This window comes from Oncorhynchus mykiss, chromosome 13 (assembly GCF_013265735.2).
Source record: "Oncorhynchus mykiss isolate Arlee chromosome 13, USDA_OmykA_1.1, whole genome shotgun sequence".
Taxonomy (NCBI): domain Eukaryota; kingdom Metazoa; phylum Chordata; class Actinopteri; order Salmoniformes; family Salmonidae; genus Oncorhynchus; species Oncorhynchus mykiss.
This window is the reverse complement of record NC_048577.1, coordinates 53,132,608-53,144,667: the sequence shown is the minus strand read 5'-3', so window position 1 is coordinate 53,144,667 and position 12,060 is coordinate 53,132,608. Positions and strand designations below refer to the sequence as shown.

The following is a 12,060-nucleotide window of genomic DNA, read 5'->3' as shown; positions in this document are numbered from 1 at the left end:
AGGGCGAGAGAGGAGGGAGGAGGGAGGAGAGAGGAGGGAGGAGGGTGAGAGAGGAGGGTGGAGAGAGTAGGGTGGAGGGAGGAGGGTGGAGGGTGGAGGGAGGAGAGAGGAAGGTAGAGAGAGGAGGAAGATGGGAGAGAGGATGGAGAAGGGAGAGAGAGGAGGGTGAGAGAGGAGGGAGGAGGGAGGAGGGTGGCGGGAGGAGGGAGAGAGAGGAGGGAGGAGGGTGGAAAGGAGGGAGGAGGGAGGAGAGAGGAAGGAGAGAGGACTGTGGTAACCTGTGAGGGATAAAGTAATCAATGGAATAGTCAAGCAAATAAATCACCCATCTTTGATGTAAGATGTGACTCCGCGGTGAAGAAACTACACACACATTCTGTATGTACACACTCTCAGAACTACATAATAATATCATATCACAACTGATCAAGTTATAGAGAACATTAGATGTTGCCTGTCAGTGTAAATACTTTGTTGATTTGATACATGACTACTAGCATCACTACTATAACCTGACAAATTCTCTCTATACATGATTAAATGAGCCCCACACCTTCAAAGCAGTTGTATATCTCTGATAGTGACCCCGGGGGACTTTTCACTGTCTCATCTGTGATGCTGCCACTCACGTTCAATCTCCCTAGGAATACCTTCACAAGCCACCAGCCAGAATATCCCACAAATGGCACCCATGGGTATCAATGTGCCAGTGCCACTCATAAACACACACAGGCACACACACGCACACACACACACACACACACACACACACACACACACACACACACACACACACACACACACACACACACACACACACACACACACACACACACACACACACGTGCACACACTCAAAGGTCTGTAAGTGTCCATAACTGTTTCTTTCACTGGGTTAGAGTATGATGGAGTGACACCAGATGGAGACAGAGATAGAGAGGGTGTGTGTGAGAGAGAGAGAGAGAGAGAGAGAGAGAGAGAGAGATATATAGAGAGAGAGAGAGAGCGAGAGAGAGGCCTATGGCAACAGAGATAAGTTAGAGATAGGCCAATGCCCATGGCAACACAGGGAGACCTAAACAGATTGATATTCAGTATTACATTGCAGTTCTGATCCCATCTGACCCTGAATCACATCGGCAGCCTGATGCTCAAACCCACATGTTCCACAGCCATAGACAGTCACAAAGATCCACGTAGAAACAGACACATTACTGGCAGATGTGTCATTTTAACCCACAGCCAATCAGAGACAACAATACTCCCTGTTTGGACAGAAACAAGGGACCTGATTGGACGATGCCGCCTTATGCAGTTTAAGAAAAGAGAGGAGAGGACAGGAAGTTAACAGAAGGGCAGAAGGAGAAAGGATGCTTTTTGGTATTGATGCGAGTGGAGATTTCTGCAATAGCTGTTGCTATAATTCATGCTCATATCAAAAGATCCAAAATGCTTGTTCTAGTTAGTTCATCCTGGCATTACAAGGACTCCTTACAATGCTAAAAGATAGAAAATGTCTGCCTGTGATTTAAACGTGTTAAGAGCCTATCAATATTTGCCCTTTGCATCTGAGTCCCCAACATGTTCTGGTTTTCAGCTGAATGGAAAGAGAGCCTGTGACCCAACTTCCTCTTTCGGAAGTTAACAAGGTGACACTCCATCTAAACTCCTCCTCCACATTTACTGGATTGGTTGAACATTGCAGAAGAGAACCTCCCCCGGCAGTTTGTTTTCTTCTCGTCAAGACCAGTATGTATGTAGGGGAGGTCATTTCAGCCGTTTATTTTATGCCTGCTTCATTAGGTTAGCAGCACATAGACAATACATAAATAAGAGAAACATGTACAGGACAGTATTCCTAAGCAGAGTTCAGGACATGTAAATAAATAAGAGAAACATGTACAGGACAGTATTCCTAAGCAGAGTTCAGGACATGTAAATAAATAAGAGAAACATGTACAGGACAGTATTCCTAAGCAGAGTTCAGGACATGTAAATAAATAAGAGAAACATGTACAGGACAGTATTCCTAAGCAGAGTTCAGGACATGTAAATAAATAACATGCCAGTAGATGGACTGCTTGCATATTGTATGTTGTGATAGTATAATAAATATCTGAGGAGAACACGATGTTCAGGAAAACTGATGCAGCTGTTTGGACTTTTGGTCCTGTGTGTGAGAACAGTATTTTATAGCCTAAGGATAGATTATATTATACTGCCATCAAGTGGACAAAGGGACTCATTACCAGTTGGCATGGCTGTATCACAGCTCACAATGTCTGATCGCAATGCAAGAAAACAATTTACATTGAAAGAGGCACCGAACCGAAAGGACATAGATTTCCTCAAAGTCCAACTAGCTATAGAGATGTATTTCTATCGCCACATCCATCAATAAGAGAGCGTGAGAGAGACAGAGATGTCTGATCTCAGTGTTGTGGAGTGCTGCTCTGTTTTGGAGGCCATCTCAGTCAGCTACGTGTGTTGATAGTCATTCCTGCTGTGTGCTCAGTGTCAACCAAGATCAAACACCTGCACCGGAAGTGGGTCACACTCTCTCTCCCTCACCCTTCCACACCTCTATCTCTCTCGTTTGCTTTTTCTCTCTCTCTCCCTCCCTCTCCCTCTCTGGTTCTGTCTATTGCTTCTCCATCTCTATCTCTATATTTTTCTCGCTCTCTATCACTCCCTCATTCTCTATCCACCCCTTCTCACCCTCTTTCTCACCCTCTGTCTCTCCGTCTCTCCATCTCTCTCTCTCTCTCTCTCTCTCTCTCTCTCTCTCTCTCTCTCTCTCTCTCTCTCTCTCTCTCTCTCTCTCTCAGAACTACCTGGCAACAGAACTCGTCTCATCTTCGACGGATGACTCCCGCTATGTCATCAACACTATTCACCAAATAGAACGGTGTGTGTGTTCTGGGCTAACTGCAATGGCTATTACGTTAAGCTGGACTCTGCTAGGGGGATCCAGAGCAGGTTTTCTGCTATCATCGTCATTATTATGATTTTGCCAGGATTTCAGAGATCCATTGCTTCATATCATTGCTATGACATCATTGCATGATACCTCGCAATTTCTTCTGACTGAGCAATGATGACAGAAGGATCCATTTGAATATCCTTTGATAGCATGAGTCATGGTCGAAATCCTTTGGATGTAAATATTCCTACACTCGTTATGTCCTTCTTGCGAATCAGTCAGTTTAAGAATCATCAGATGATCCAGGTTGGATGTGATTGGTAAAAAATGAGTGAACCACATTGTAACACCTGTAGCAGTTGTGTCTTGTGTCCCTGACATGTAAATCCTCTACATCATCAACAGGGGTCAGTGTTTCTACCTAGAATAAAGCAGATTAAAAAAACTGCATTACAGTGTTAATGTTTTTAAAACTGTAGCCTATACCCAAACACAATAAATATGATCTGTATATTAAGGAATGAGTCAAATAATGTGTAAAGCATTTTCAGGCTGAAATCAGAGAGGTTCTCATCAGAGCATATAAGACTAGCCTAGTTTGAATGCATCCATCTTGAAAATAATCTATTGCCAGAAATGTGTTTTCAAAGTGGCCATGATTTTGTTTCCATGGCTACCAAGAGATGTGTGTGCCTCTAAGCAGATCTTGTGTTATTATGGTCTGTTTGGTCTGTGGGTTCAAAGTGAACTTGAGCCTGACATCTCTGTCTAGGTCCTGACTAGTTCCGTACGTAACACTTGTCAACAGCCCATAATGAAAGTGGTATTTTCCTCCTGGCCTCTTTTTCATTAGCAGCTTAGGGGGTCAGGGGTCGGCCCTATGCTGTGTGTGGGCCCGAGGGGGCAGACGGGTGAGGGGCCCACCCTGGGAAAACCTTCTTGACTCTTTATCGTTTATTTCCCTGTCCCTCTTTCTGATCAAGTCCCAGTCACAGTGTCAGCCTCGGATCAAGCCCCAACACAACTAGTACCTCCCTACCCCAGTCCCAACCCTAACCCCAACTCCAGCCCCCAGCCATAACCCCAACTCCAGCCCCCAGCCGTAACCCCAACTCCAGCCCCCAGCCGTAACCCCAACTCCAGTCCCCAGCCGTAACCCCAACTCCAGCCCCCAGCCGTAACCCCAACTCCAGCCCCCAGCCGTAACCCCAACTCCAGCCCCCAGCCATAACCCCAACTCCAGACCCCAGCCGTAACCCCAACTCCAGACCCCAGCCGTAACCCCAACTCCAGCCCCCAGCCGTAACCCTAACTCCAGACCCCAGCCGTAACCCCAACTCCAGACCCTAACCCCAGACTACTAGCTGTATACCCTAGCCCAGGGACCAGCTCCAGACCCTAACCCCAGACTACTAGCTGTATACCCTAGCCCAGGGACCAGCTCCAGACCCTAACCCCAGACTACTAGCTTTATACCCTAGCCCAGAGACCAGCTCCAGACCCTAACCCCAGACTACTAGCTTTATACCCTAGCCCAGAGACCAGCTCCAGACCCTAACCCCAGATTACTAGCTTTATACCCTAGCCCAGAGACCAGCTCCAGACCCTAACCCCAGATTACTAGCTTTATACCCTAGCCCAGAGACCAGCTCCAGACCCTAACCCCAGATTACTAGCTTTATACCCTAGCCCAGAGACCAGCTCCAGACCCTAACCCCAGATTACTAGCTTTATACCCTAGCCCAGAGACCAGCTTCAGCCTTTTACCCCAACCTAAGCCCTATCTCCAGCCCTACATCCTAGCTCTAGCTCTTTCCCTTTACCCCAGTCCCAACTCCCAGCCTCCAGCCCTGGCTTCAGCCCAGCCAGCCAAGTCAAAAGTTCAAATTCTGCTTTAAACACAGCCCTGTCTGTGGGCCTATCACCTCCCCCCGCGTCGGGTCAGAGCGTGGCTGGAGAGGGAGCGCTGAGATGAGAGAGAGACAGACTGCAGGGTGCCCATCTGATGGAGAGAGAGAGAGAGAGAGACAGACTGCAGGGTGCCCATCTGATGGAGAGAGAGAGAGAGAGAGACAGACTGCAGGGTGCCCATCTGATGGAGAGAGAGAGAGAGAGAGAGACAGACTGCAGGGTGCCCATCTGATGGAGAGAGAGAGAGAGAGAGAGAGAGAGAGAGAGAGAGAGAGAGAGAGAGAGAGAGAGAGAGAGAGAGAGAGAGAGAGAGAGAGACAGACTGCAGGGTGCCCATCTGATGGAGAGAGAGACAGACTGCAGGGTGCCCATCTGATGGAGAGAGCGAGAGAGAGAGAGAGACAGACTGCAGGGTGCCCATCTGATGGAGAGAGAGAGAGAGACAGACTGCAGGGTGCCCATCTGATGGAGAGAGAGAGAGAGAGACAGACTGCAGGGTGCCCATCTGATGGAGAGAGAGAGAGAGAGCATGCATCACTCCATCCCAACTCCACTTTGCTTTCCCGTTACGGCCCCTTCATCTAACCCCTCACTTCCCCCTCTCCCCCCTCCGCATAGCCCCTTTACACAGATGTGTCCAGCCGAGGGTGAGAGGGAGATGGCCTACATCCTTTCCTCCCCCTCTCCTCCCCCCTTCCGTCAGCCCCTCACACATGAAAGATCTGAGGGCCAGTGGGTGGTGGGTGGAGGATGGAGGGCCCAGCCAGACCCAGACACAACACAGGGCCGGCCAGGCTGCTCTCTTCTCCGTCCCCCTGGGCTCAGCAGCCCTTCACAGCTGGGATGGAATGTGACCTGCTCCAGATTTAATGCCAAACTTGGCCCTCCATGTGAAGGGGGGGTGAGGAAAGAGGGTGGAGGAAGATAGGGGGCTGGTATAAACTAGAAAATGACACGCACACATGCACAATTACGCTTGCCTGTGAACATACAAATACACGCAGACAGACAGACAGGCAGACAGACAGACAGGCAGACAGACAGGCAGGCAGGCAGGCAGACAGACAGACAGACAGACAGGCAGGCAGGCAGGCAGGCAGACAGACAGACAGACAGACAGACAGACAGACAGACAGACAGGCAGACAGGCAGGCAGGCAGGCAGGCAGGCAGGCAGGCAGACAGACAGACAGACAGACAGACAGACAGACAGACAGACAGACAGACAGACAGGCAGGCAGGCAGGCAGGCAGGCAGGCAGGCAGACAGACAGACAGACAGACAGACAGACAGACAGACAGGCAGACAGGCAGACAGACAGGCAGGCAGGCAGGCAGGCAGGCAGGCAGACAGACAGACAGACAGACAGACAGACAGACAGACAGACAGACAGACAGACAGGCAGACAGACAGGCAGGCAGGCAGGCAGGCAGACAGACAGACAGACAGACAGACAGACAGACAGACACCTGCTGTCAGTCATTTTACAGGTATAGAAGCATAGCGCAACACAGAGATAAGAAGTGGATATTCTTTCAAAGGTTCATTTTTATTTCTTTACCATTGTGTTATGAACATCTTTATCATTTGGATTTACAAAATAACATAACATAAGTCTGTCCATTATTGAATTGGGTGTAGCTCTAAAAGGAGGGGATAAAAAATAAATAGGATGTTAAGAACAGAAGTTCATATACTGTATAAGCAATCATGGACTACAAAGTGGTTTCTAGTGGAATCAAAGGAGTTGTTTGATCCACGAGCTTTACGTGACATTATCGTGAGCTCAAGCACTCAGAATATATATTACAAAATGTCTCTTTCAGGATACCATAGATACTTTAAGTCAACATAATATAACATTCATATTAACCAAGGCACAGAGTTTAGCTATCTGTCAGGCATTAGTACATTCATACCAAGATAAAACATTTGAATTAAAAATATTATTCAAAGAGACATTTTAGTTTAACTAAAATATTTCCAAAGTAAGCGCTTGATATAAGTCACCACTACAGTACTATATGCGGACAATTAGCTCTCCTTTCAGAAAGTGAATCCACACAAAGTATAAATCTGTCGTTGTTTTAAATATACAGGTACCTCCAGCCATTTCCATAGTACAGAGGAGCCCCAACACTTAATGTCCAAACTTCAGAGTGAAGGAGAGAGACGAGAATCTGGAATCAGCTAACAGCAGCCGTCATCTGAGAAAGTCATGGATCTTCTAGATATCTACTGTATATGGGGAACATCTGAGTGAAGGAGATAGCCAGTGGAAAATATGACAAAATGCATACAAAATGTGTCTTCTGTGGAAACTAAAGAGAAGGTCATGGGTAGGGAAACAGCTTGTCGGATCAGTGTTAAGGTATTGGTTCAGTCCCCACCTTTAGGAGAAGGAGAAAGCAATAATCAACCAAAGCCATCATCCGGCTACTGAATGGTAAGAAACTTTGAAAAAGTCCCAGTCTACTCTTCTAGATATCTTCCCTACTGGATAGTGGGGAAATCTGAGACAATAGCTACTACTGGATGCTAGAACCAGTTTGCTTTTCTTGATATAGACAGCTCTTGTACAGGATAGTGGGGATCTCTCAGAGAGTAACTACTGGTTTGTTGGGAACTCTTTGAGAAAATCACAGGTCTTCTTGTGAATGACCTCTCGGAGCTTCCTGACCCTGCGTGCGGTGGAGCTCCCCACGAAGCTGTCGGGCTGCAGCACGGCCATGCCGTTGTGGACGTCTCCCATGATGATGAGCTGCCCGTTGGCCATGGTGATGTTGGGGCACGGGCAGTTCCAGTCCATGTTCATCAAAGTCACCTCCAAGGGTTCCTGGCCGAAGAACTTGAGGCCCATTTTCTCGTCCTTTAGGATCTCCTCCACGGTGATCAGGGCGTGGCCCGAGTCCTGTTCTTCAGGCAACTCTGTCACGCGCCCCAGGATGATGAAGTCGCTCTTGCAGAAGCTGGTCACCATCTTGCCCCGCGGTTTACACATCTTACAGTTATGGTTCTTCGGAAAAGGACACATCTCCTCGCAGGCCTCTTTGGATTCAAAGTTGTTTTCATTGCCTCCACAGCCGCCCCAGATGAAGGACTGGCACTGTTTGAGGGTGCTGCTGTAGGCCCAGCGGGGCTCGTAGGCCTTACAGGGTCCCTGCAGGCTGGGGAGAGAGCAGGGAGCCGACAGCTCTGCCCCGCACGACAACATGCATGTCTCGTAGCTGTCAAAGTGGTTGCGGTTCTTGTTGCACTGGCTGTAGGTGAAGGTGAAGCAATTGTTCCTCTTGGCTTCGTAGTACCAGCTTATGCTCTCCTCCCCACAGTCGTCACTGTCCGGCCCCTTCAGGCACTCTTCGGCGGGGAATGGGAATGGGTTGGTGGCATTCCCTACCTCACCCTCCTTCTGGCCCGTGTCTCTCTGGATCACCGACAGTGGGTAGTGGGAGGTCACAGCCCCCCCCAGGTTTTTGGCCGTGCAGGTGTAGATGCCGGCGTCCTGTTGCTGGGCATTGTAGATGACCAGCTGGCCGATGTTGGTGACCACTACGTTCCCCTGCACGTGATTGGGCCTCATCACTGTGTTCTCCTTGCCCTCCAGCTGCTTCTCCCAGGTCACCTCCGGACTGGGCTTACCTGACACTTCGCACAGGAAGCTGGCTGTCTCGCCCACGAACACAGCCTGCTGAGTGGGGTTGCTGAGCATCATTGGAGGATGGATGTCAGCCGGGGGGGTGGTCTCAAGGAGGGCAGTGGTTGGCCGCAGGGTGGTCTCCATGGGCAACGGGCTGGTGTTTGGCCAGGTGAGGTGGTACCTGCAGAGGTGATGTCAGAGAGAGAAGAATAGATGAGTTACCACAGTAATGTAATCTACCTTGAGCTGGGTGTGTGATAGACAAAGGTTGGTACAAGAAACTCAAATGCATAAAACAAAAGCTAAGTGAAACGCTAGATTGAGTGAGCATTACTCCTGTGTAACTACAGAGGAATACAGATCTCATACAAATACAGACATATAGGGTTATTATGTCTACAGTTATAATTCAGAATCCCATCTATTCATTTTCAGTTCCTGTTACCATAGAGATGGATATCAACATAACAAAGCAGTCATAGCACAACAAAACAGTAAACACCACAGTCTATTCAGAACTTTTCTATTAACGTGATTAATATGGGAGTCTATACATAGATGTTTCCTGTTTACCTGCAGGTGACCACAGAGATAGAGATGCCCTTGGAGCAGGCCTCTGCATCCATGTAACACTTGTTGTAGTAGGTCATACCGTCTGAGGCACATGTGAAGTGGGGCTCTCTCTCACAGCGGTCCCGGCACTTACACACGGGCTGGCCCTCCCAGATGTCACACTCGGAGCCCTGCTGCGTACACATGAACTTGTCACACTTGACCCCTTTTGGCATGCCAACCGGCCCCTTCTTGCCCTTAATGTCCATGTAGCGCGCCGCCACACAGCTCTTGTTCCCACACACGTTGTTGCAGCATTTCTCAAAGTTTTCACAGTCCTTGGGGGTGATAGGGGATACATGGGAGGTGTTCTGTTAGGATCAGCATGTTTCAGTTCATTATGCACTCAGGGAACATATAGGATGTTAAGGAACTTGAGAGTGATGCACTTTCTAATGTAATGAAACAATACTATGCAATGTGAGGTTGGTATTGTAGGCTATACATTTTACATGCTTACTTCTCAATATCTCATAATGCAGAGTAATTAAAAGTTATTAGATTCAATAGTCATGGGTGGCAGGTAGCCTAGCGGTTAAGAGTGTTGGGTCAGTAACTGGTATGGTCAGGTAGCCTAGTGGTTAAGAGTGTTGGGTCAGTAACTGGTATGGTCAGGTAGCCTAGCGGTTAAGAGTGTTGGGTCAGTAACTGGTATGGTCAGGTAGCCTAGCGGTTAAGAGTGTTGGGTCAGTAACTGGTATGGTCAGGTAGCCTAGCGGTTAAGAGTGTTGGGTCAGTAACTGGTATGGTCAGGTAGCCTAGCGGTTAAGAGTGTTGGGTCAGTAACTGGTATGGTCAGGTAGCCTAGCGGTTAAGAGTGTTGGGTCAGTAACTGGTATGGTCAGGTAGCCTAGCGGTTAAGAGTGTTGGGTCAGTAACTGGTATGGTCAGGTAGCCTAGCGGTTAAGAGTGTTGGGTCAGTAACTGGTATGGTCAGGTAGCCTAGCGGTTAAGAGTGTTGGGTCAGTAACTGAAAGGTTGCTGGTTTGAATTACTGAGCTGTCTAGGTGAACAATCTGTTGACAACAAATGTAATATTGTGGGCATATACACCAGTGTCTGCTATTTCCAAAACTGTAGTCTATGAACAAGTATCTGATATAGGAGATATTCAATCTAATTCAAAGAGAAATTCAGAAATAAACAACAGAGGCAATGTGGTCACAATTGAATTTGAATGGCCAAAAACAGTGCGCAGTGCGCATGTCCCACTTATCTCCACCTTTCATTCCATGAATTAAATTGCAGAAACTTTATGTAGAGAAACTTTTGACAGAATAAAGTGTCCCCTATTTGTCTCCAGCCCGCGAGGAAAACTGATCCCAGAAACTCACCCGGTCCAACTCGCACTCGCGCATACAGGTGCTCATGGCGTCCACCCACAGGTTGGGGTTCATCTCGTTGGGGCACATGCCCGCGTGAGAGTACACCACTTTGTTGGGCATGGACATTGGCATCGCTTTCACCCTCACACAGCTGTCTATGATCAGGAGCAAGACGTAGCACTGTCCAAAGAGAAACCAGATCCATCGAGGAAACAACATCCACCACATATCCAGCGCGTAACGGGACTTTCACAAGGATCCCGAAGAAATAAAACAAGATCCGAGGAGCGTCGAAGTTAGCAAATTTTCCCGATGAGTGCAAAACTATTAAATGGTCATAAATGACAAAGCCAAAGGGAGAAATTAAGTTGAAATGTAAAGTAAAATGTGATTAAACGGTCAGGAAGACGTGTGGTCAGTGCGGAGTGTTGCTGCAGTGAAGAACTCCGTCAGTCCGCTGGTCAACGTTTAATAGTCTGGAGAGATTAGGTGGTATTTGAACCCTATTACTTAAAGTCTAACTACATGAATTACAGTGGCTAGTCTACCCCGACAGCAAATCCCAGGCGAGTTACAGTTCTGATGAACATATTCAAAAGTCCGTAGCAGCAGCAGGCTCGAGCAGGGACCTCCGGCAAAATACCTGTGCTGTGCGCGTGTGGTGCGCAAGGCGCGTGTTGACACCTTTCCCCCCTTTGTGTGAATAGTTGGACCACCTTCATTGTAGCCCACTATGCAGTACTGTAAATGTGGAAAACATACTGTGGTAACATAAAAACCAATTATATTCATACTGATACAAGTATTTTTATATTAACACAATATTTACTCTTGTGTTGATACACATTTAGATATTTGGATAATAATATCTAAACAGTTAACTATCTGGATCAATATGGCCTTATTGAACACATTGCATAGTGCTTTTTTCAACCTTTCCCAGGAGTGGGTTTACATCTTCAGAGATGAATCAGTAAAACCATGTGGAATGAGCTGAAGACATCCATAATACTTGCCTGGGGAAGGCAAGGGTCGAATTCTTGGAGATCTTTGCTCTGAGACTTCTCTCCTGCTACTGTAGGTTATATGATACTCGGTGGAATGTAGCCTAGCAGTTAGCGCATTGGGCCACTAACCGAAAGGTCGCTAGTTCAAATCCCAGAGCCGACAAGGGACGTGCTCTTGAACAAGGGACTTAACCCTAAAATCTCCAGGGTTGCCATAGACAATGGTTTTCCCCACTCTCCAAGGGTGTCTCAGGGAGAGTTGCGATATGCAAAACACATTTCCTATTCACAGAGTTGTGATATGCAAAACACATTTCCTATTCACACATGCATATAAAACACACTTGTACATGTGTGAAATAGGACAAATATAAGCACTGACTAAATTATGATGACTATTGTAGGTCGTACTATACTGTATGTACAGTGTGAATGGGTCACACTATGGGTCTCCTGGTGATGGCACCATACCCAGTGATATTCTTCACAGACACAGTATTTTGTCACCAAGCTTGGGTAAGTTACTTTCTAAATGTAATCAGTTACAGTTACTAGTTACCTGTCCAACATTTTAATCAGTAACTTAACTTTTGGACTACCCAAACTCAGTAACATAATCTGATTACTTTCAGCTACTTTTGGATTA

At 47.4% G+C, this 12,060-nt stretch overlaps 1 protein-coding gene across 1 annotated transcript; it reads right to left on the bottom strand.

Annotated features, from left to right (window-relative positions):
* Positions 1–6,369: 6,369 nt before the first annotated feature.
* On the bottom strand, positions 6,370–11,118 carry LOC110518612 (WAP, Kazal, immunoglobulin, Kunitz and NTR domain-containing protein 2-like). Its single transcript, XM_036941477.1, has 3 exons — positions 10,417–11,118; positions 9,044–9,360; positions 6,370–8,651 (listed from the first exon to the last, which is right to left on the bottom strand). The coding sequence occupies exons 1-3, from the start codon at positions 10,633–10,635 to the stop codon at positions 7,442–7,444; spliced, it is 1,746 nt and encodes a 581-aa protein (XP_036797372.1). The 5' UTR covers positions 10,636–11,118; the 3' UTR covers positions 6,370–7,441.
* Between the last annotated feature and the right edge of the window lie 942 nt (positions 11,119–12,060).